General features: G+C 33.5%; 1 protein-coding gene across 2 annotated transcripts in view; it reads right to left on the bottom strand.

The window, feature by feature from the left end:
• LOC124362247 (exportin-5) overlaps window positions 1-24222 on the bottom strand; it is a 40819-nt gene extending 16597 nt beyond the window's left edge. The window contains exons 1-16 of one of the 2 annotated variants that reach the window (XM_046816589.1): window positions 24024-24222; window positions 18290-18562; window positions 16438-16668; window positions 11128-11298; window positions 10892-11035; window positions 10377-10529; window positions 8934-9182; window positions 8666-8803; window positions 7189-7329; window positions 6438-6623; window positions 6081-6326; window positions 5647-5856; window positions 3976-4206; window positions 2502-2753; window positions 1108-1231; window positions 512-597 (exon numbers count right to left, since the gene is read on the bottom strand). In XM_046816589.1, the coding sequence (XP_046672545.1) occupies window positions 512-597; window positions 1108-1231; window positions 2502-2753; window positions 3976-4206; window positions 5647-5856; window positions 6081-6326; window positions 6438-6623; window positions 7189-7329; window positions 8666-8803; window positions 8934-9182; window positions 10377-10529; window positions 10892-11035; window positions 11128-11298; window positions 16438-16668; window positions 18290-18562 (2835 nt within the window). In that variant the 5' untranslated portion in view covers window positions 24024-24222. Of the gene's footprint in view, window positions 1-511; window positions 598-1107; window positions 1232-2501; window positions 2754-3975; window positions 4207-5646; window positions 5857-6080; window positions 6327-6437; window positions 6624-7188; window positions 7330-8665; window positions 8804-8933; window positions 9183-10376; window positions 10530-10891; window positions 11036-11127; window positions 11299-16437; window positions 16669-18289; window positions 18563-23903 lie in introns of both variants that reach the window. The other variant, XM_046816590.1, reaches the window with a different exon arrangement.
• Window positions 24223-26863: the final 2641 nt, after the last annotated feature.

Genomic DNA, 26863 nt, shown 5'->3' with positions numbered 1-26863 from the left:
TTGTAGTGTCATGATACTGGATTGACTATGGCTCAAAGCAATACAATTGTGTGAACTTAAAAATGAACTTCCTTGACATCATCACACAACATGTTCATTGCGGAGGATGACTGTTGAAGTTGGCAAAACTCCCTAATGTTAAGGCTACTGTTGGCCTAACAATGAGAGAGTATAGGGAGTAGTGATGTGTCAAAGCCAAATCTCAAATCTACTAAAGAGATTTGGATTCGAGAATCGATCACAGAATTCACAACCAAATCTAAGGAGATACTCCACATCTTTATTTATTGGCTGGATCAGCAATACACAAATTACCGATCGCAAAAACTTATTTTAAATTCCTATGTACATATGGCTACACTAGGCTGTTACGGGTTAAAAACTCACGTTAAAGAACTGCCTATGATGTCCTGTTGCCTCTATTATTTAGACGGTCTACTGGAGATAATACGTGGATGTATACCTAGACATATAAACCAATATCTAACCGGTTCTACTCTAGGACACTTACTTGAGCATCTGTGTTCTCGTCGTCTGCGGAGCCAGTCTCCTGCAGCTCAGCTATGTGTTGCCATTTGGCATTCAGTCTTGTAAACACTGCAACACATTGTCCATCAACATCAGCTGTTTCTACAAACACTAGCATTTGGTTCACATCCTGGTAAACTCACACGTTTGGTATTACAAACTTTTTAATTATTGATAAAGGCAGGTACTAATTAGTTATATGAGTACACATTTTGAATACATTTGTGGGATTCATCTTCAAATAGTCCAATTGAAATAATCTGAAAACCTAAAATAATATTATCACTTATATCTGATCAACCTGAAGTGTAGCAGTATCTAATAAAGAAAATATTTTATACTCATGCATTATTACACTAAAGTATTACTCCAGTGCATAATAATTAAAACATTATATGGCAACATATGCTTTATGTCATCATAATTATATGTTAATCAATTTTTAAATGTTACACATAACAAACAAAACATAACCTTGACCATATATTCTGGGAATTTAACTGTAGTTTCAGAGAGTTGCAACACAAACAGCACATAAAGTCCTACACTATAACTGCAGGATACGAAGTGGATGCTTACTAAAGGGAGTGAACTGTGCAAGTACAGGAACCACCACAGTGTCATAGCAGTCGGCAGGACAGGACGCAACGAATGGCTTGAAGAACACTCGCACCATTGGTCGCAATCGGTAGTCAGGAATGTACTAAAACAGGAAGTGGAAGATCACTTTGATTTTTCCAATCAATATGTGGCAATAATAATATAAATACCAAATACGGATTACTACAACCTGAATTCATAGTTTCACAGTTATTACAGTTTCTCCTACTCTTAACTCTACGACACTCCACAAGGAAGGTGTTAACTACACATATTGAAGTTATAGCTACAGATGAATTGAATTTTAGTAGTTAACCTTGTTGATTGTAGATTACACTCTATGGTGTCACTCAACCGTACGTCAAATCAACTCGAGTAGATTTATCACTAAATGATAGTTTTTTAACTAGTGAATGGAGGCCATCTTAAAATCTTGTTGTTTGAATTTCTTGGTTCTCAAACCTTTTACTTTGCCCTGCTTTGTGTTACATCCAAGATAGAAATATTGCATGGAATTTTTTAATGTTTAGCATCATAAACTCAATTGGGGTTGGCGGACTTGATTGTAATACAATTGTATAAATTTACAATTATTTCAATTATATTGTACAAAACCACAGTTACCTTAAGTTAGTTCTCAGTTAACTCAATTTATTATATTAATACAAATTATTGAGCTATAATTTAAATAAGTACATATTACACACAGTATCAAATAAGAGATAATAAATAAGCTGAATGTATATCAAGATTTATAGAAAGGTCATTGATATAAAAATAAAAAGATTAAAAACAGAACCTTGAGGAAGCCCAGATTATACTTCTATCATAAAAGAATACTTATTTTTTATAGAAAATTTGAATCCTATTGGAAGATATGACATTATGAAACAGAATAAAAACATTTGAAATGGGTTTTTATCACCTCTTTTGAATATTGGAATACTTTTAATAACTTTTACTTTTGAAAACCAGTGTATTTCACACCATCTATGATGAAATAACAATACAGAATATTTTAACAGTAATTATTTAAATTATACATTTCTATGAAAATTCAATACATCATTATCATCTAAAAATCTGTCAAGAAAAACATATTCAATTTATAGGACTTGTAAAGGTTTTTATTATTTAAGAACTTAATTTCACTTGCAGAAATTACTCCTTATAAAAATATACAAATAAGAATGTATTGTATTTTTCTACAACAGCTTACAGTGAAAGTACATTAGTTTAACTGCGTCAATTGCTTACAAAATATTACACATTAAAAAAGTACATTCGCTACTAAATTTCCCTTACATTTAACCTCAGAGTTTTTCTATAAGAAGAAATATTACTATGGTATATTTATAAACATATTCACCTACCTCCAGGTTGTACAGCACTGTGACGATGAGGCTGTTGGCCAGATGTGGCAGTTGGTATAAGTCACGAGACAGGGAGGGGAAGGCGTGGCCCAGGATCTGGTAGCAGCTGTCGTGCACCTGGGACAGGAAGTGCTGCATGCGGTGGAGAGGTGTGTGAGGTGGCCGGGTAGCATCCATGGGGTCTGACGATGAAGGGATGCCCAGCAGGTTGTTACGATCAACGTCCAACATGGCATGGGCAGACTTATATCCCTAGAACAAACAATATTTGTACATTTGCTTGCACTATAATAACAACAAGTAATTTATTACATATTTCTCCCAAACCATATCTCCACAAATCTAAGATTGATGTATCACAGATTAGATATTTTCAGGTACAAAGTATGATTCATAATTGAGAAATGTTCTGCCATACAACGAGTCATGAAAGGAAAGAGCTAGTAATGGGGAAAAGATTCAAAGTGAAAGAACAAGTTTTTGAACACGTGCATGTCATTTTAAGCTTCCAAGCGCTAAAACATGAGATACATGATTCATATAAACATTTTGCAGAGATATAATTTTGCTTTATCTTAGATGAATCAGTATCAGAAACTTCTTTTGTGCTTCAAACTACTAACAAAGTGGTTTGAATAATAAACTAATATAAATGTGATTTTAAAAATTAAAAATGGTCAGTCCACAATAATTGATTTAAGACCACCGTGTTAAAAGTGTTCCATAACTTCCTAATCTAAAAAACAAATGAACATTTTGAGAAAACAATACTATCATAAGGGTTACTGCTGAACCATCAACTTACTGAAAAAAAAACAGGAATATTATAAAAATTATTTAAAAGAATTCGTTCATAGGATTTGCAAATTGAATGGGTTGCAGTGAAATCTATTCACTATTCGCTCACTTATGGACAAACGGAAACCTGTTAACAGATAACAGTTGGAGGTGAAACCAATGTTTGCTATCCTCACCCAGATTCATGCAACTTTTATCCCCCAAATTCAACTGGGGCATGAAAAATCAATATATTAGTCCTTTGAAGAAAAAAACGAAATACCATTGGAGGGTCTATCCTCCTTATAAATGTCAACACTATTTTGAACACAGAAGCAGCTGTCTATTGACAAATGCTATAACTAGTTAACTACTGTCTAAAGCATAAATGGGTTCAAATCAAAGCATTCATCTTAAAACATAGATATCCCTGATTAGAGTATTATCTACTATTTAGAGTATCGTGGAGATCAGTGGTCTCTTTGTATGAAAACTTTTCAAAACATTATTTAATTGTTCAGCATAATCCATTACACTGAAGAAAGCACAGAGAAAATAAAAAAATGTCATTGGAGGCTGCAATTCCTTCCTTAAAAACTAATTCATTACTATCAAACCTTAACAACTATATGACCTTATCATTAACAATCTCAGCCCCATTGCTACCTAGTGCTTACTTAGGTTAGTGTACACTCACTGGTGAGAGAAGAGCCTGCGCCTGTGGTGTCCAGAGTGAGTTAAACACCTTAATGAGCGCAAGTAGACCGGGCAAGAGAGGGAGCAGGTGGGGAGTGGCAGGGTTGCGATAGATGGGGTTGCCAGCATCTGTTCGACCGATAACAAAACCTCCCCTCAGGGCTCGGTCTGGGTCCTCCGGCCAGGCACAACGCTTTACCACAGCACAAAGCACGTCCACAGCACATATGATCTGAATACAACAATCAACAAAAATGTGAAAAGATTGAAAATATAAGTCAGCTAATAATGTAGTTAGGCTCTTATTAAAAGAAACTTAATTTTGGAAGTAATTTTAGATTCATGTATAAAATGTTTTCCGAATAATTTTATTTTTGTGTGATGAGATAATGTTATTCCAACTATTCTGAAGGAGGAAATTTAATAAAATTTGTCACTTGTATGAGTTTCATATTTTTTTACCAATAGCGTATGTAGATTGTTTGAAAATTCTACAAAAATAATCTTTAAAAAACCATTATGATAATTGGTTGTTCTTTACTTTATTTGTGTTATCTAACACAACTTCCAGTAACAGAATTCTTTCCGTCATCCAGCAAATGAAAGAGATGACATTACATAGTTTAAAACTTACAAATACAGTGGAGTCCCGCTAATCCGAACACGTGTAATCCGAACGTCGGTTAATCCGAACAGGTCCAGGAGGAATTATTTATAACGATAATGAACAGTTATAGGAACTAATTACTTAAAAAATGAAAATGGCTGCATCATTTCGTACATAAACAAAGAAAACTAATTAAATAGACATACAGTATTTTATTAAGACAAATTGTGTACGGTACAGTACATAAATAATGAAGTTAAATACAGTACCAAATTGAAACTTATAGGTTAAGTATGAGTTAAATTACTGTATTAAGAAGTGAAATCAAACAAAAATTGGACGTACAGTACTGATATTATTATTGAGTACAATATTAATTGTTAAAAGACATAAATTCAGTTATTGTCTTCTGTCGCATTAAAGAGAGTCTATTGGATGACGCGTAGTTTCGTACAACTATTGAACGCGTGGACCCGTACAATATCCAGTACGCTCACATTGCTTAACAATAGAACTCTCACACTAAATACGGTAAATGTGTTTAGTTTTCGCAAACACGTTTATTTGTCAAGAAATACAATGCAACAGTCAGAAAACATGTTTTAATAAACAATGTTGATAATTCTATAACAAAATAGACCCATTCTCAAGTTTAAAACCGTATTTTTCTGTAATTCTGGCTAATCCGAACAATCACATAATCCGAATAGGGCTCGGTCCCAATTAGGTTGGATTAACGGGACTCTACTGTATATAAATATACATTCTCTCATAATTACTGTATAACCAACTATTTCATAATAATAAATAACTTTTTTTAAGTTTTTAGGATTTAGATGTAAAATTAAGTGAGTTACCAGAAATACGGCCTTTTAATGATTTGTATTGTAATAAATGCCCTGCACTGCCTTGATCAATCATGATCAGTAAAACAAAGAAATCTTGCATTTCAATATACATTCTTGCATAAAATTTTTGGATTTTATTACTGAACATTCGACCAGGTATCATTCAAATTCACTCTTGACAACCTTGATCTTGACTGGAGGGAGACCACACACGTACCTGGGATCTGTTGCGGCCATTGATGTCATTGCTGCTGGGTTCAACAGGAGGCTTGTCCAGTCCAACGAAGGCCATGAAAGCCTCAGGAGTCGTGAACACCTCGGTGGCCATCAGCAGCCATTGGTCCGCCACCGGTCGCAATATTTCACCCACAAATACACTTTCCCGCTCGTACTCGCAGAAATGGTTGCTGATCAGCAGCAGTGCCTCCTGCATCACATATCCCATTGATGTTTGCTCACTAATGCAATAAAACTACCTTCATGTGATACACTCGAGCTCAATAATTTTGAATGTCTAAAAGTGCACCAATGGAAAGCAAAAAACTGTTATTTTGATTTAAATATAACTAGTACGATTTGATGAATTTTTACACGAGAGGTACTTCTGCAAGTACCTTGAAATATGAATTTAGCGGTATAGTTGTTTTTTACCTGCAAACAGATAATCTCCAGCTTGCTAAGAGCATCAGCTTTGTTCTCAAGGTCATTGACGATCATCTTGATACGATCAAACACAGGTAGTAGCAACAGAGGATACTTCTGTCCAATCTTGACCATGAGTGACGCTGCGTGTCTGCGCACATTCTTCACCGACCGTGACCTCGTTTCCTTTGTTTCACCAGGCAGGGTGAAAACTAATGCCGAGAAGATCTTGTCTAACACTCGTGGAAGATAGTTCTACACACAATTGAGCAGCATTAATAATTAATTAATTTGTAGTTAAAAGAATAGCAAGCATTTACAGGTAAAAATGATGCGATCTTGTGGATGGATAAAATGTTAACTCACTGTGCTGGACTCGGCAGGGGACATGCTGAGGAAGACGAAGAGAGCCGAGATGCAGGAAAGTAGGGTAGACAGGATGAGGGGGTCCTGAGGCTCCAAGGCCAGGCAGAGGTCCAGTAGGTGTAGTCCTGCACTAACAGCTGGCCGTTCAGCACACATCACTATCCTGCTGAGCACACTGTCCAGCACCTGTTAGTAACAATATACAACATTATTATGACTCATACATATGAGTAGGTACAGTCCTGCACTAACAGCTGGCCGTTCAGCACACATCACTATCCTGCTGAGCACACTGTCCAGCACCTGTTAGTAACAATATACAACATTATTATGACTCATACATATGAGTAGATACAGTCCTGCACTAACAGCTGGCCGTTCAGCACACATCACTATCCTGCTGAGCACACTGTCCAGCACCTGTTAGTAACAATATACAACATTATTATGACTCATACATATGAGTAGATACAGTCCTGCACTAACAGATGGCCGTTCAGCACACATCACTATCCTGCTGAGCACACTGTCCAGCACCTGTTAGTAACAATATACAACATTATTATGACTCATACATATGAGTAGGTACAGTCCTGCAATGAGATTACATGTTTGATCAACCATAAAACAAAAAAATCAATGTTACGTAACTGCTTGATATTGTTAGTTTTTTTATAATTTCCACAAAATATGGTTCGTTCACCAATTTACTATTTCTTTTACAAAGAAGTATTAGAATCAATTGACTTACCATGGAGAGGGCCTCCCATTCAATGTAGGATGGCGATTGTACAGTGCACAAAGGTTCTGGAATGTTCAGTGTCTTCTGTATCCTCACAGAAAGCCACTCCTGCATGTATGTGAAAGTCACAAGGGGCGCCACCAGGGTAGCCTGAACATCAAATGACTAGTCTTAAACATAATTCTACCAATTTACATGTTTAAAAAATAAATCTTGGGAATGTACATACAGAAGGAGCTTATGCATACTGCTATTGTGTTTTGCAAAGTTAGACACCTTAGGTCCAAGATTTGTAAGGCTTACTTTCATTGAACCCCACTTCTTGTCATTGTCCAATAAATTTAAATAATTTATTTTCTATTCAATTCTCAACTTCGAGATTATCGTCATGTCATTCTATATGAATTATTAAAATACATATAAATCAATATACCTATAGATTGCTGAGAGTAACAGGCTTAACATGATGGTTTTGGTTGTTTTCACTTAGAAATGGTAAAAGATATTAGCAAATTTTGGATTTTTTAAATTTCACCCGCTTGGTCGTATTGCATCATCATCCCATCAAAAGTTACGAACAGTATTTGTTAGTTTTATATCAAGTTTTGAGTTACATTGTTGTAAGTAACACATATGAACAATAAAAAATAAATATACAACCCTATTACTCAAATCAAATTAATTATAATGTGTTGGGTTTTTAACTAAAATGGTTCTATATAGGATGTTAAACATAATTTATTTTTATACAATGATATACATTACATTTCTGATTCCAAATAACTACTGTTTAATATATAGATAATTCATAAAACTGTTTATTACACAAAAGCAGTACACAGAACTGGAGATATAAAATTTGAATATAATCATAACATCATACAAAAGCCTGAACATCATGTGTTTGTTATGAAAAGACACATACAACCCTATCACTCTCAGTTAGTGATATACTCTTTATAAATATAAATAGTGAGAAAATAAATGTTTTTTGTTATGTTGAGGAAGTTGCACAACAGACTTGGCTTAGGGCCTCAAAATCTGTTAATCTGGCACTATATAGTAAACATATAAAAATAATTGAAAATTATACAATTTATTTTCAGTTCAAAGAAAGTCCTGAAAACCAGCTGAAATAGTCTTTCAGTACAGACAAAATATATGGGCAAGGGGTATTTACTTTGCATATTTCAAGATATTGAAAGTGGTTACATAAAAGTTCATATTAACCACTAATATGTGTTCTACAATATATTTAACGTTCAATAAAACTGCCATTTTCCAAAAATATCATCACTTCACCAAACCACACTCAACAGTGCCCTAATGATCATAAAAGGAGGTTCAAAACATTTGTAAATTCAAATATAATAAAATCAGCATTTCTTTATAGGATTGTTTCAATTTTTAAGAGTTATTTTGAAAACCAATGATTGCATTATTCACTAGCTTAAAATATAGAAGTTATAAAAACTGTAGCTCAAACCTGTTTAAATGTGTCGAGCATATCTGTTCGGCATCTATGGAAGAAAATATTAAACTCTTCTTCCGAGTCGTAGTCAAGTACTGCGTAAGGTGCAGAATCAGTCGGACTTGTCGCACATTTTACTGATGGAAACACAACCTGTATATGCAATTATTTCATTAGGCAAGTTTCATAAAAGAAATACATCATTTTATTTCTACTAATTCTGATAATTTAATTGTAATTACATGAGAACGGGTCAGATTTTCAAATAAACTTATTTATTCACCTTCATGATTTTAGGAGCAGTGGCCTCGACCCACTTAGGAATGAAACTTAAAAACACTGAGTCCTTGGAGATGAGTTCGTGTTTGAAAAACACAGTCCAGAGTGCATTGGCGTAGTGAGCGACCGTGAGGGAGGGGTGGCGGGAGAATGTGGCTATGGCTTCCAGGTACATGGAGAAGTTAGGAGGTCTGGTATTACACTCATCTTTACCCCAGAGAGAACACAGCTGTGTGCCAATACCAGTTAACACCTGCAACATTATACATTTGTACAGTAAAGTATTCTACTCAATTTGTTTCTATTTACAAAGACAGTTTCCAAAGCTGTGTGAAGCTTTTTGATAGACTACACAAGCAAAAAGTCTTTTGTTTACTTTGCTTTTAAAATAATGGAACTTTTGTTGTCCTTTGCACCTAGTAGCGTAATATTCTCTAATATAAACATTTTAATTTATTTACTTATAATATATGTCTCATCTCATCTCTTATCATATATTTCTTCACAAACCTTGGCATCTGTTAGTCTTTAACTCTATTTGTTTTAAAAATAATGAAAATGTTATTTCCTGTACCCAATTCAGTAATATTCATTAACACAAACATTTAAATGTATAAATACAATCACTCACTTATAATAAATTCGATTCATTTTGAATGTTCTTCTTTTATTGAATTATTTTTTTTTAATATAGCCTACAAACGTATTATTTTATTTATATGCATGAAAAACACATGCAGCAATTTGCTCACATACAATCTCCCAGTTAGTGTAAACCTTACATTAGATTGTACAATACTTATACTATGTTTTTATAAACAGAGTTTTATTTGCTAATTATTAAAAGTATTATATTCTGAGAAAAACTTATTTAAACTAGTCACCAGATTTTTTAAGAACGTTTTGCATTGAAGGAAAATCATAAATAATACAAAATAAGTGTAATCGAATTGCCATCACGCAATCTTCTATGTTTAGGAAATGGGTGTGATGTTTCACGAGTTAAAATCATTAATATCAGTTTTCTTCTATCAGATTGTTAAGTAAGACAATATATAATTTAATTCTTTGACAAAATGGACTATTTATGATAAACTTAAAACCCACAGTTAAATATTAACAAAATACCATGGCCTTACAACAAATAGTAAGTAAATAAAAGTTCTTTTTATTAATTTAATAGTATTATTTTTTATAACATTTGAAGATTAAGACTTATAAATAAACACAATGCTGATCTAAAACTGTTGGTAAGCCTAAAAAAATACAAATTAGATGATGTACATAATAGTGTACTACAAATGAAATGTCCAAGTTGCTAATGATTGACTTTATAATTGATTACGTTACTAAATTAGAAAAATTACTGTTTTTATGCAGAATAAGTTCTTTCAGCAAATAACTAAAACGTACCACAATAATAATATAACACACATTGTAAACTAACCTGCGTTAGTTTCTTCAGGAACATATAATGTTTCTCGTCAAGAGCCTTCTCCGAGGCAACACCTGCAGCGTGGAACATACAAGCCATGGCATCTGCACTGAACAGTATCAGCAGTGGTCGCCTTTCCTCAGCCTTACCCTTCCGAGATACTATCTGACAAAAGAACATACATTCGTGCACTTTTAAGGCAATATTTATGAACCAGCATAATTAATACAGTAAGCACTTTTATTTAATATAAGTTAGATAATGCAATATGAATAAAATTAGGTTCTCTTCCTTTTTAAACCGTGTACAAGTTTCTATTTTTGTTCTTACATATCTGTATAATTACCCTAACTTATAAAATGCGAGACAGTTAGTAGATCATTAGATATAGTCAAGAGGACTTAAACAGAAATAAGAGGAGTGACCTTATAGAATAGGCCTTTGTTCATTTTTTAAATAGGAAATCTATGACTACAACAAAGATCATAGATCTTTCAAATACTCAAAAATGCCCTTCTCCAGCATACCTGTAAAAGACATTCAGCTGCTGGTGTCTGAAACGTTTCATTCTTGAGCAGCAGACAGAGTATTTGCAGCATCTTGCCTTCATCTGCCATGATGTGCGTCATGGCCACCCATTCAACAAATCCACTTAGAGTCAGAAGCACTACCTACCAAGAGACAAGTATTTTTTGGATGTTAAAAGAAGATAGTACAGAAACTTTAAAAACACTTCAAATGAACAAACTGTAATAAAACAAACCTGAACTACTTTAGCGTGTGCTGCAGCCTCTACCACCGAGCCCTGTTCCAGTGACAGAATGTGTTTCTGGTAATGTTCCTCTATCAGTTTCAAGAAGAAAGTAAATATGTCAGCCATGTTGGTCGTCAAAGCTTGGTACAGATCTTTCCTCCGCTGGTTGGATTCCAAGGTCTGTCAATAACAGAGACAACATAATAAACTCAAGAGTTTAGGAAGATGTAAGATATTTAGCAAAATTTTATGATTAATTACAAAACCGTGTCGATTTTTATACATTACTACACTGAGATGCTTCTGGATTTAGATATTATTCCAATACAAAATACATGTTCTTTAACGTTCCTATCTTTAATTTCTATTCAGATTTATTATAGAACATAATAACATATGTGCATTAATTACATCTATATTGAAATTAAAAGTTTGTAATTATTGATGGTGCAATGTGCATTGAACAAAACTTACTCAAAGCTAAGAAAACCAGCTACTGAATAATACCAAAGACTGGCAGCATCACACTTGAGATTCATTAGAGCGCGTCATGGCATGCATTGGCTAACTCGTCAGTGCAATGAAAAGGCTCTAAATGTAGTTGTGTTTGTATTGTGTTGCAATTTTAACATTACCACTTAACTAAATTGTATTATTAAAAACACACAGCCAAAAAAGTTAGAAGACATTAATAGTTACATTCTTAGGACAGTAAGTTAGTCATCAATGTTGTAATCAGTTTTTGATTAAGTTAATTTTCTTAAATATTATATTCCATAGTCCTTTTAGATACCTTCCCTTAACTCTCTAATTGATAATTGATGGCACAGACATTCATCAATACAGCTTGTGAACTGATAAAGACGGAACAACAGCCAGTCAACTTTTCACTATCATTACGTGAAAACTGTTTAAGTTAAACACTACTAAAGGCTAATGCTTATCATCTTACAGCTGTTAGGCATTGTGTAGTGAAGCAGCTGTTTGGAATGTGATAACACGGGCATGGCAGTTGAACGCAAAGTGTGATTGCCCTTGTTAAGGCGGGTGTGGCAACCAAGTGATTAAATAAACTTTCTTTCCATTAAAATCAGAACTATTGATTTAGTTGCCTGATTATTATTATTCTTATTAACACGTTCAATGCGGTTGCGGTAGATCTACTGCACGGCTGCCTCGCGCCAGGCGCGCATGACGTAGATCTACTGCACAGCGCCATTGTTTAGAAACCCAGTCAGTGTGCTCTCAGCACTTCGTCGTGTATGGTTGTCCGTTTTGGCCGCTCGTGGGGATATACTTTTCCCGCGTTTTTGTGGTCGCCGTTCTCAGTTAGCGTTTTGTGGTTAGTTTTTAGACTACTTCAAATTTTAACCGTTTTTGTTGTGTGTTTAGTGTTATTCATATAATACAATAGACATGGATTTTGCCTCCTGGAACTAGTGGAATCCAGAATAGGACGTCAGTTTGTGGCTAATAGTGATTCTGATTATGAAGACGGACCCTGGGTGTCCCTGGTTATGCTCCGGACCTCGACGATGAACAATACGAGACTGATGAGTCAGAGGTCGAAGACCCAGACTATGACGTAAGACCACCACAATGGAGTCCTCAAACTATAGGTATGAAAGATGTACCGTTTACAAAAGAGGAAAAGTTTTTAGTCCCCTTTGCCTAATGAGATTACCCCCAATCAATTTTTTCTTGTTGCTGGTGGATGTGATTTTTTTTGGAGGGCATTGTGGCTACTACGAATAGATACGCGTTGGAGTTATTCTGTGGACCTACTACAACCCCAGGGCTCACGAATCCATAAATGTGAAAGACATTACCGTGGAGGATCTCAAATGTTTTTATTGGCCTATTGCTGCACATGGGAATATTACAATTACCCTCCGAATACAAGACTATTGGAAAACTTGTAAGCTGTTTTTCAACGTGCTTCCCCAAATTCATGGCCAGGGACAAATTCATTGCTTATTTTGCGATGCATTAATTTTGAAAGGTACCCTAACCCAAACAACAGAGCTTCTAAAGTACAGTTTCTAATTGACTAACTTCAACAATAAAATGGACTCAATTTATTATCCTCAAAAAAAGTTGTTGCATTGACGAGGGAATGGTTTTATGGAGGGGACGGTTGTACTTTAGGCAATATATAAAAGGGAAACGCCATAAGTACGGCATCAAACTGTACAGTTTGTGTGACCCCCATGGCCTAATACTTCGTTTTTTTTATGTATTGCGGAGTTTTAGATGATTACGGTGGTAAGGGGCATGCAGCCAATGTTGTTATTGAAGCTGATGCAAAGGGAAACTCAATTGTGGCCACAGTTTATTTATGGATAATTATTATAATAGTTTTACTCTTGCCTCAAGCCTGCTCCGTAGGAATACATATTGCACTGGAACTCTTCGGCTGGACAGAAAATACGTATCTCCTGAAGTCAAATCGGCAACCTGAAAAAGGGTGAAACCATCGCCCGCTACGCCGAAAGTGTTGTTGTCACCAAATGGAAAGACAAACGCGTTGTCTCTTACATATCCACTGAATTTGAAAATGACATGGTGAATTCAATTAATCGAGGTGGTTTGGAGAGACTAAAACCACTACCAATTGTTCAATACAACATTTTATGAAAGGCGTGGACCGCAGTGACCAAATGATGTCATATTATCCTTGCGAAAAGGAAAACACTGCGGTGGTATAAAAAGATTTTTGTCCACGTAATTCAGATGATGTTAGTGAATGCACACTATCTCTATAACGAAGTTCGCACATCAAGTGGAGAAAACAAAATGCCATTGTACGACTTCCGTCTGGAGGTTATTGACAAGCTACTCCCGGACGTTCCCGAGCCTCCTCGACCTCTGAAGCGCCGCCGCGTCCCCCATGTACCCTCACGGATTACAGAAAAAGTGGCTTGTGGAAAGAGAAGTTAAACAAAAAGAGGTGCAGAGTTTGCTATGCAAATGGCAGAAAGAAATACGTGATGTGGCAGTGTTTAGAATGTGATGGACAGCCTGGGTTGTGTGTCCCACATTGTTTTGACCAATTCCATGACTAATGAAGCGTACCTTGGGGAGGGATGGTTGGGTTGTAAATAGTAGTTTTTAGTGTTTTTTTATCAATATATTTTTAGTTATACTAAGTGATTTGTTCCCAGTATTATTATAAAACAATCGTTAGTGGTCTGTTTTTCCAAAAACAATAAGGAAAACGGTGCGCGCTTCGAAGAGAGACTGGCCCCAGGAGCGTGTGCGGTAGATCTACTGCAGCGTTTTCAAAATGGGCGAAATTCGGCTCTTTTGGTGTTTGATGACCTTTCTGTACCAACCCGTGTCACAACAACTAAATTGGTAAGTGAATACTAATAAAAAAAAATTAGCCTCTAGCAACATACATTACTTAATTTTTAGCAGCGAACGTGTTAATATTATTGTACTACACTTATAATGCATTAGAGTACTATTTATAAGAGTTAAAAGCAAGGTTATAACTTATAACTCTATAGGTCCAGCGCCCTCATTCACAGTGCACCAAAGCTATTTTATTTTACAACGCTAAGTAAGTTACACTTCTCTCCCATTTTAGTTCTGAATAAACCAATTTGTAACCTTCATAAAATTTGGTTTTTAACTTAAACTTATTTGAGTACGAAACTTATGTGACTATAAATAAATATTAAAAAGTAGTAGCCAATTAACCATAATTTTTCTTCTCTAAAGATAAATTAGTTTTTCTTGGTTTATTATACTTTTCCAACACATTAAATCAGAATTTCCCAATTTATTTTATACCGATGTAGTGGTCATATTACCTTATTAAATAGGTAGAGACAAACTGTCACAATTTTATCTTAACTTAAGTGTATGTAATAACAGTGTTAACCCTAGAGGTGGCATTGTAAATTCTCTGTAGTGGCAAGGGTATTTTAGGCCAACTGTTTGTGTATTTTTCTAATGTATATTACTACCTCAACTAATGCTCCAAACTTAACATATTATACATAATTTATTTCATAAAAGAACACAGGAAAACATGTTCTACAGAACAAATATTTTCTTGTCATAAATTTTTGATGTGACAAAAAGATTTAAAAAAGTAAAAAATAAAATTTTGTCCTCGGATTCCGTTTTGTACTTGACTTCAAGCGCATAAAAAAAATTCTAATATATACATTTTATCTAGAATTTATTTGTGATATCAGAAATATATAGTTTAAATGACTTTAAAAATCCATACTTACATTTTTTATGTTTTTTTTACGGGAATGTACCAACGCACTTATTTTTTATGTACAGGGGTAAAACATAAAGCCATTATATAAATGTTGACATATAAGGTATTCAATACCCTAAAACCATTTTTATGAATCATTTTGGTTATAATTCAACTAAAAAATAAATCTAAAACGCATTGATGTTACATACATATATTTTCAATATATACAGGTGAAGAATTCAGCTCCTCAAGCAGTTCTCTCAAGTCACTTGATCTTTCTCTAAAGTTTTCATTCATTTTATCACAAATTATTTACAAAAATATGTGTAATAGACTATTATTATTTAGCTCATAGGTAATAACTAGTTGAAATAAACTCCAAACTATGCACTTGGCACAACACAAGAAAGTAAACAAATGTTGTGCAGTAACAACCACCGTCACAACTGCACGGGCGGGCCAGGTGTCTGCTGTACAACTGTTTATTTATATCCATAGAGGATATCTAAAAAATAGTATATACGTTATTATTGTAAAGTATGATTCTTCATCTTTCCAAATATATGATTTTTATCACTATCAGATTATATTTACTCCTTCAAAAATAACATAATGCGACGCAACTTAATCGGGCCGGAATTCCGGCGCTGCCACTTAGACAACAGCCGACCGCACCGTATATCCGGCACCTGCCACTTCTAGAGTTAATGAAACGTTAACAAATTAAAATGTGGGTCAGCAGTGAGCAGTGATTCCAGCATTGAGACCTATGATTGGGCATGATTCGACTGCAACTCTCGTAATGTGTCTTGTATTGGGATTGCCACTGTACGGTATTCTTAGATCGCTGAAAGTCCTTCAGTTAACCTTCTGTCAAAGCTCACAAAAATTAAACCTCACAGTTCAATATGTATATTATAATTTTTCAGTCACATTAATACACTTATGCAAATTCTTAAATAAAAATATGGAACAAAAAACATAATATTTTTGAGGTAAACCCAACGTTTTAAAGGATTAAATATTCATCACTACATAATTTTAAAAAACAAGAAATTCAGTTGGATTTGATTTAAAGAATTACGCTGGACACCTACCTGTAGTATGGCCACATCCTCGGCCAGCCGCAGGAATACCAGCAGTACTAGCTCTGTCTGCGTGCAGCCCTTGCCACAGGCCTGGCTCAGCTCTGTCAGGAGGGTCGGCCACTGCTGCGGCCACTCCCGTTTGATCATCTCTACTATGACGCGGGATAGAGCGTCCTTGATGTGTGCCTGCTCCACAGACTGTACATCCAGCCCACCTTCGATCAACTTCATTGCATTCTCCTGTACAAGATTTGTAGGATTGGGATTGTATATCTGTCTAGCTAAGGACTTGCCCTCAGGTTCGAAAAGAGAGACACACTGAAGAAATTTGAGAGGTTCCAGTTTACTTAAGTTCCAACCATAAAATTATTAGAAAAATTATACTTCAAAATTATTTAACTTTTTAATCATTCAACAGAAGTTTCTTTGAACCTGCTGCAGGAGGTTTTTCTGCTTGTGACAGTGAAATTGAAATTTTTACATGTATATATATTTTACATATTTGAATCATACATAAGGTTTAGTTTACATACTGTTTGCCTACTGGAAGCAATTAATTTACATATAACAACTTATTACTAACTTGGAAATTTGATTTTGTATGGTAAAACAGTATCTTTAACAAATTCAATATTAAGACCAGCGTAAAAGACTATGACCTTAAACAATGAAAATTATGCAAATAAAACTTAAAAAGCACAATGAAAACATCAGTTAGAGTAAAAAGCATGAGACACAATTGATTTAGGTACTACTCAAATGATAATATCCATGTTTGATTTTAACATGGCTCGCAAAATGATTTTTTCTACGTCTAGTGAGACCAAAACCTGCTTGAAATAGTTTAACTACTAATGATGGATCACAAGAAATACTGTCTACACAAATAAATTTTTGTGTTCACAGTGAAACTACATTACAATAACCTAGCAAGTTTAAGATAAGGAAGCTGAAGAGTAAAACATGTAAATTAATGATAACTATAATATTTCAACAAATCGGTTATAAAAATGTAAAAAAAAGCTATTAATGAAGAATTTTTGAGTAAAATTTGGCAACTTAAATCTGGATGGATTGTTTAAATTTGTATCTTACGAGAAAATACTATTATTATACACACATTGTTTTTATAAGCATTATCAAGAGAAATTTATTTTTCTTGTGTGCTTAATTTTCCTCTATAAAATCTAAACATTTCTTGTAAGCTAGTTTTACATGTATAGATTTTGTTAATTTTTTTTGTATCATGAAAGTTGTACCTACCAAGATTAGGCTACATTGAATTTTTTTTTTGAGTGACAAGCTTTTAAAAATACACAAAAAGGCTGTTTTTAGTTCTCATAGTATTTTTTAAACATCATAGCTACAAAACTATTAAAGCTAAATAAGTCAAATTTGTTGAATTTTTTCTATATGAAAGGGTCAGATCAGTGGTTGGTTTTGGTTGGTTTTTTTATGGAATGGGCCACTAATACTATATATCCTCAGCTAAAGTTGTAAATCTAATAAGAAAGTAAATTCTGAATATAAAAATAAGTACTTCTCAATAAATAGTTGGAAATACATTTATAAAGAAAACATTTTATTTACTGAAGTTACCAAACTGGCATTATAACAAGTATTTCATTAAATAACATGAAATTAAGTTTATCTAGAAATTCTTAAAGAAATAGTAAAGGTTACGGTACCATATGTATAGTAAAATTTATTTTTAATAGTCCTCCAAGTTCGAATATTCTGAAACTTCACAATTACATTTTAATTGCCAAGAGAATGAAAATAATTTGATTAATTTCATAACAAAAATTAGGGCATTTAAGTCTTATTCACCTGATTTTTAGAAAAAACTGCGTAGCTGTACCTTGATGAAGAGTTTCTCGGGTTGTGTGAGGTTGTACCATCGATACTTGATACAATGCTCCATTAGCTGCAGGCCGAAGTGTCGCACCACAAGGGAAAACTCTGGCTTCTGTGCAAGATACAGGCCACATTGTACACAGAGTGGAGACTTCTCCTTGAAGTGTTCACAAGCGTTGTAGGCCTCCAAGCGTTGCTGCTGTGGTACAGAGTTGGCCATCGCCAGCTCCACAGCCCCCGCCAGCTGACGAGCCACCAGCTCCACCTCCCCCTCCATCTGTTCACAACAGGGCTTAGGTCAAAACATATACTACACTACGTCTATGGATTGAGTAAGAGAAAAATCTTAATTCACACACCCATTAATAACAGAGTTTCTTATTTAATAAATAACTGAACCTGTTAACCTTCATCTAAGAAGCCCTTGTAATAAAGCTGATGAATTACAATTGCAATTGAAGGCCCTTCTATACAGACTATGTAAAATACTCAGTGTTCAAAGTTATTTAATCTGTTTTACAGTGACAAAAACTCAACACTGGTGCTTTTGTTCTTTTTTTGGCATTTTCCATGGATCTTCACCACAAATGTTTCTATTTTAAGGCAGACCACTATCACACAAAATACAATACTAATTATTTATAAAATCAGGTAGAACACTAAGAGGAATAAAAAGAAATCAACTAATAATGCACACTTGTTAATGCAGCTATTTTTAAGTAATTACGGACCAGCACATGTGAAACAGAACTGATTGGTGACAAGTAACAGTTATATCCTGCAAATGACACGACTCAACCTGTTCACTGCCTCGAGTTTATGTTTGCAGAAAGACTTTACAATCCCTCCATCCCACAACTCTCTCTATTCACTATTCCATGTGCCCAAGTCTATTATATAAAACTTGCTCAGTCAAGATAAAACAACTGATTTTATCCAACAAGAATGTATATATGTACCTAGACAAAGATAATGACAAATCAACAATGGCAAGACTAACAAATCTACTAGTTTACATCATCTCCCTCTTCCGATTTTACTTTCAAAGACCGCTTGAATAGCAGAAAAAAATCAAACTTGATATTCAATTCTCAGAAGATCTTACTGGGTGGGGTACAATATACGGAATTGGTTTTTATATCCATATTCACGAACAATATCTTTTATTAGAACCAATAAATTATTAACCGATGTTGATAAATTAATTTTGAGTAACTTAAATCATCTTTACTATAAACAATGTTTTTACTTTAAATATAATCCTTTTGTTAAAATAGGTTATTTTCATCTAAGATAAAAAGAATGGCAGTTAACTTCATGCTACTAAATGAAATTGCTGTAAAAGATCATAAATAAGTTCTTCTTGGTTACAGGACATTGTAACCCCCTAATAGTAAATACCAGGTAAGGAAATGAAGTGAGCTACATAACTGTTTGGGTACAATCTTTTCAACCACTTCTTGAAAAAAGTTGTTGAATGCTACACAGGAGAGAGCTTAAAACAAGCTTAAAAAATCACATTTCCTGCTTTTCCTGTTTAATAATTAGGTTTAAGTTATTATATATTTTGAAAGTTTATAATTTTATATTTTTAATTAATGTAGCCTACCCAATTGATAAGAGTCAATAGTTCTGTTACTTGATATATGATATCAATGATTATAATATTTAAGCTGGTTCCACATATTGCACTCTGCCCATTATCCACTTTCCACTGTCACAATTACTTTCACCAACAAATAAATATTAAACAATATTACTGTGAATTTCCATTTTTAAAATTTATTCATTCAATTAACCACAAAAAACTAATAGAGCCATTCCACTGTTATGGATGAGACAGTTGGATAAATTTCTGAGCATTTAAAACATTTCTATGTATTTATTTGACAGATTTGAAATTTAGTTGTTTAAAACTAATATTCTATATTTGTACATTACATTATCATAATCTAAAATATATCTATGGAATACGAATAAATTTAAATATTGATAGGCTTCTTGTTTTGTTACTGACAGGGCAATTTTTGACATTGCATATAATGATTGCACAGACTCTAAAATGTAAAGTTGAAAAATCATTCTTACAAACTGATACATAACTATTCCCAACCTGAGTTATGGTTATGCCAGTATGCCAAACATTTCACAATGTAATAAAATACCCATTTTCATTCATTTTAAAAGTAGTCCTGCTACTAGTACCATTTTTTGGAGTATGAGAAAAAACTTAAACTGTGCCTTCGTCTCCCTCTACTATACTCTATATTGCAACCACATATCTAAGTTGTGTAAGATCCCTATAAACGTCTATATCAAAAAGTCAGTTTTTGTAATTAGAATGAAATGTTTCTATCAGGATAGTCAGAATTCGACTCCAATCAAGCTCTAAACATGCTATATATTATACATCAGCTTTATTACATGTATGCCTGTTCTTTATTTTTCTCCTTGGCTCTGGCTTCATGTTTCTGCAGTTAATCTCCTTAGATATTATAAGTGTTCTTATTCTGTATCAATTCTCTGTATTTTTACTCTCTCAGTCAGTGTTTTCATTTACTTTTTACGCCTTGTTTATCTTTCACTAATTATCAAAATTTAGTTTAAAAAACAATGGGATTAGCAATAATTACTTCATTTAGATTATCAAAGACAATATACTTTATATTTAGATATGTTTATATATGTGTTTGGATAACGAGATGTGTATAAATAATTAGAAGCTAAAGAGTATTTACAATCCACTTCTTAACACATTCGCTACCGAAATGTAAAAACTTTTTCGTTAATATGGACCGGCTGGCACACATATGTGCCGGCTAGTTGATTCTTATAGACCGATGGCACATATTTGTGCCGCTCGGTACAGTTCCAGTGGACCGACGGCACATATTTGTGCCAGTGTAGTATTATTAAATAAAAGGCTGTGGTAACGATCGGTCTATTCTTTCGACTTCATTCTTTCATATCGGTCTACAGGGATGTCTGGCACATATTTGTGCCACTTGGTCTCTCGGTATGTTCACAATTTCTTCCTTGGTGCAGTTCAAGGTCTCAGGTCAAAAAAGCCATGACCCAGTCAAATTGAACAAGAGGCTACGGTGTCATGTTTGTAGAATAAGACAGAAAAAGCGGAAAACAACTTTCTTCACATGTTCCAGCTGCACAGATGAAAAGGACAATAAATTCGGACTCTGCATGCCAGAGTGTTTCAATGAATTTCACAAGTGAAAAACTAAAACAAAATGTGTGTTACCTAAGACATTTTTATTTCCTAACTGTTTTATGTCAAAGATAAAAATGTAGCTCATTACATAAATGGAGTTTATAAAATAAGAGACATTTGTGTGAGTTTTTTAATAACATATTCTGCTATTTCCAAAGTGTTTATCCAAAGATCTTGTTTTAGTTTGCACAATACACATAACTACCATGTCAACACTAGTTTTTATTATTTTCCCAATGTGTCCTAACACAGTTATGGCAATTTTTACTTGACTTTCAACTAGAAAAAGTTTATATTTGAGGTTTAGCCTAAGCCTAATTTTTTGCTACAGACCGACCGGCACATATATGTGCCACTAGCCAAAATGTATACAACGTAAAAAAAAGGGATGTGGAATCAAGTTATACGTTTGCCTAAGGCTATAAAATGATATATAAATTGATTTGAACAAATTTGTACTCTTGGGCTACGGTAATGACCACACTACTTTGAGCTGGTCTGTGAGAAGTGCCCAACTCACACAATGGTGGTCTATCTTGATGGACCCTACCGGCACATATATGTGCCGGTTGGTAGCGAACGTGTTAAACAATATGTTTTTCATTACACAAAAACTGTATTAGACTAATAAAATTTAAATAATTAATATAATAATAAATTATAGGCTCAAAATATTCAATGTTTTGATTTATTTCATCCGTTAAATTTATTAGTCCACAATCTCTTAACCCTCAGAGCGCTGAATACAAATTCCTATATTTTCCCCTAGCGTCCTATTAGCATTAAAAGTAAACTTTTAATTTGTTTAAAGTTCTATTTAATTTAATAAACTTCTGAAGTTATTAGCCTATAGGAAGAAAAACATAAAAACGGAATTTTTTGAACAATTTTATATTTTTTTACAGATGTATAACAAAACAAAACATGGAATTTGCCAATTTCAATCCCATTAGCATCAATCCCATTCTCTCCAATTTGAATGAAAAGTTTTGAAAGTTTATATCGAGACACATATACAACAGTAAAAACAGCTTTGTAATCTTACAACTGAGTATCGGTTGATTATATTGCATATCGATAGTTATAATTTAGTAATATCTTGTCAATTAACCCTTTGAACCCCAGGCGACGAAATATCGTCGCCGAGAAGATATGCGAAGATCCCCGCGGCGACGATGTATCGTCGCCAATGAAGTTGCGAGAATCCCCGGGCGACGTAATATCGTCGCCATGGTATATGCGTTTAATACATATTTATTTATTTGAAATCGTAAAATACTTATTTTATGAGTATTAATACATATTTATATGTATTTTATTAAAATACTAATTTTTTTTATTTATTTATTTACTAATTTATTTATTTAGGTAATATCAGTGATTTTTGTGTTGTACGCCTAGAGGTTTTTACAAGTCACATACTTTTATATAAAAATTCAAAAAAAGTTTATTTTTAGAGATATCAATATAATTTTTTTTGTGTACATACACAAAACTAAATTTAGAAAAATAAAATGTGGGTGCCCATAGTAAAAATATTTCTTATTTTTTAATTTAAAAAATCTTAAAATCAATTTTTTTGCCTAAAAATCTATATACATATATTTTAAAATTATTTTAATGCTGTTAAACATTTTTTTATACTTCAGACTAATCTTTTTCTGTGTATACAATTTCATTCTGGACATTTTGGTGTGTAATACAAGACAATAGCATAAAAAATAGCAAAAGTATTAATTTTTTACAAACAGTATGCAAAACAGCTGTTTTTGCTCCGGGGATTCTCGGTAGTTCTTAGGTCAAATGATTTTGGTACGTTTTTTTCCACCATCAATATTTTGGTCTGGGGTTCAAAGGGTTTTAAAATATTAAAAACTGGGTCTGCTTATCGTACTCTACCCCATTAGCCTACAGCTACTGATCAGCTCTTTCGAATTTTATAGCCTATTTTACTGGTAATGAGCAGTAAAATATGACTATCTTGAAGGATGTTTTTTATTTTTTTTTCTTCGCCATAAGCGCGTGGCAGCATTGACAGTCCCAATGATGGCCACAGGACGTACTACTGTCAGTACCTTTACTAGTTTCTTTTAATTTTGATTTTTAAAATGTTCAAGGCTTTACAAAACGTGTTGTTTTTTTAAATTTACTCTAAGCAATTTCATTTTTAAAACAGCGAGATCCATGAAATGGCCAAAAATAAACATTCCACCAACTAGTGCTGGCTTCAAGTAAATATATACTAGGTTAGACTACATACAAAATAATAATAAAAAATTATGTTAAAATTTTAAGTTATTTTAACCTAAGTGTATTTATTTTATGTCATAAACCACTACACCAACAGAGTAGAGTATAAAAAATTACTAATAAAGAATTCCAAAATATGTACCTTAACCAATGTATTTCAATAAAATTAAAGGGATGATGTAAAATGGTAAGCATACTCAACATGTGCCACCCCTTCATGCATTAGAGTATGTTATGTTATTCATATTGTTACGTACAGTACCTCACTTAGACTGGGTGTTGAAATTTAATCTTGATTAAGCTACAATCATTTACTGTTACTTATGAAATAATATAGTTATTTACATTAATTTTCTACAACAATAAATTAATAAACATTGAATTTAAACACCAAAGACTGCTAATCGTCACAATCGGGCATCGGCTTTCGGTTCTTCTCATTCATTGTGCTATGTTAATGCTGAAATACTGCTCTGCTCATTCTAGTTCTAACCAACCAATGAAATAACGATTTGAGAAGCCGGTATTTTGACTGGTGTTGGTGTAGCGTGAGAGAACAGTTTAACCAATCACTACATTTCTTATAGTCGTTATTTCGTGTAAGAAAATATTATATATTAGCTATTGCATTAGTTAAGATACAATAATCGTATTAATTAAATCTATATAAATAAAAATGAATTTCCGTTCGTTAGTCTCGCTAAAACTCGAGAACGGCTGAACCGATTTGGCTAATTTTGGTCTTGAATTGTTTGAGGAAGTCCAGGGAAGGTTTAAAGGTCAGAAACATTAGAAGAGTTTGTCAGAATATTTAATAATTCAGGAAAATAATTATAATATTTACGACACGTAATCCAAACTTAACTGACTCTAAACAGCTGTTGAAACTTTCAGCTGATGTTCACAAAAGACACAGAAATATTTGTTTACATTAAAATTTTATAAAATATTAAATAATTATACAATGCTCGATCACTAGTGTTATGCTGATTACAAATACAAATTATTATCCAATTCTTATTTTAGATTGTACCAATGACGAATAAACCATCTAATGCATTGAAGATAATATTTAAACGGTGTTCTAATACCCACCTTTAAGAAAGCTGCGAATGTTTTTTGCACATACGGTTGATACTGGGTGTATCCCTTAACAATTTTACTGTAGTTAAAGGAAAAGCAAAGGGATGGTACATTCTTTCCCTAATATCAGAAGCTGAATACAAGCGACGGAAGTAGATGCATTATTACTAAAGTAATCTTATTAAAAAATTGTAGAGTTCCATCATATTACACCATAAATCCTTTCAATAAGAAAGCTATGATTTTCGATTTAAAAGATTGCGTGTGAAGGGTAAATGCTAGAAAACATATTTTCTTAAATTTCTCGGCACTAGAATCAGCAACATAATATGTTAGATTAATTGATATTATTTATAAACCCGGCTTGCTAATGATGTCTTCACTTTGCTCACTAGGACCTGACGACGTGGCGGGAGGCCTCGGTGACTCGGACAAGTTTGGCACAGCCAGAATATTGCCGATGTTGATCTCCTGATTTTCTTCTATCTCATCCAAATATTTTAATTCTTCACCAGTTAAATTAAGTTCTGAAAATTATATTCCTTCAGATGATGAAGATGATGATGATAGCATTGTTGAGACGAACTTTGGTTTTGATAACAATTGTTGTTTCACTTGATTGTTTTGTTCCTTGGCTCTGTTAATTCTTATTATGCGGCTCAAATTGTGACCGCACTTGATACAAAAGTTGAAGTATCAGCGGTTATTGTCAAACATTCGTCGCATCTTAACAATTTTTTAGTGCAACTGGGACAGGTAGTGGTTTTATTCTGCCGTTCTATCCACTTTTTGCAAAAGGGACAATGCACTGTAAAAGTTCTTCTTCTATAAAAACAAATCAATCAATCAATTTAAAGGAAAGAGACTATCACGTTACAAAGGAATTCAGCCAATTATAAAAAAAAGCGATCTGACACATGATCTGACAGAAATTTAAAACGCCTTTTTAAAGACACCTTCATTTTTTTATTAATTATTGTGGCATTGTTCAACAGCTGCGATGTAGAAGGCGCTGTATTCATTGAATTTTGAACAGTTCTAAGATGCCATAGCATAGACTATACTATGATGATGATGCCTTTATAAAGTTACCGGTTCTGCAATACATAATTAGGGTTTAAATTAATGTGGTTTAAGTTAAGAGGTAAGTGAAACGAAGTTCACCGGGTCAGCTAGTAAAATTATAATAATCTTCCATTAATAAGCTGGTTGGAACGACTACATTACAATGTACGATATAAGTATGCTAAGAATATTGAAAATATTTACGCTGAAGACCATAATCGCTCCACCGGGAGGGCAAATATCACACTTTTCAACATTTCGGATAAAAATGCATATAAGAAAAACCTCAATATCGAATGTTGATCGTGCGTGTTTTTAAAGCTATCAACTCTAAAAGAGAATAGAACTTGCATCCATACTGGGATTGTGAGGCCAAAATGTGTTCCATAATGGACATATAGCTTTATCATGTTAAATCTTTTGCTTAGTCTGGTAATGCATTTTAATCTGTTAGTTATGGCCCTACTTTTATGAACTAAATTTAAAATGTCTGGCATTTTTATTATTGTAAGACTTTACTCTTTACAACACGTCTAATATATTTATTTCTGAGTTGTTTCCAATCACTGTTTATTTAGTTTGTCTCTAAATATTGAGCTACCAACATTTTCAAGTGACAACATATTGTAATGTAGTGGACTTCTAATTTTGTATTGAATATAAATATTTGAATGAACTCCGCTAACAGATAAAAAGAAGGATTAAAGATGGTAAACGTGATTTTACGTCAAATACTGTATTACTTAAGCTGGTATGAAGTCTCTTTAGGGACTGTCTACATTCCTCTCAGTTCAAACCTACAAACTTACTTCCCTTTTTTTTCTTAAGATGAAGAAGTATAGGTATCAAACCCATTCAACTAAATTCAAATTGTTGTGAATTTTATAAGTAATGTACAGATTAAAACATATACTCGTACGTCCCTATAGTCACATCCCCACGTGCTGTTCTAGT

Source organism: Homalodisca vitripennis, chromosome 5 (genome assembly GCF_021130785.1).
Source record: "Homalodisca vitripennis isolate AUS2020 chromosome 5, UT_GWSS_2.1, whole genome shotgun sequence".
In the NCBI taxonomy this organism is placed as follows: domain Eukaryota; kingdom Metazoa; phylum Arthropoda; class Insecta; order Hemiptera; family Cicadellidae; genus Homalodisca; species Homalodisca vitripennis.
This window is presented reverse-complemented; position numbering and strand designations above follow the sequence as displayed.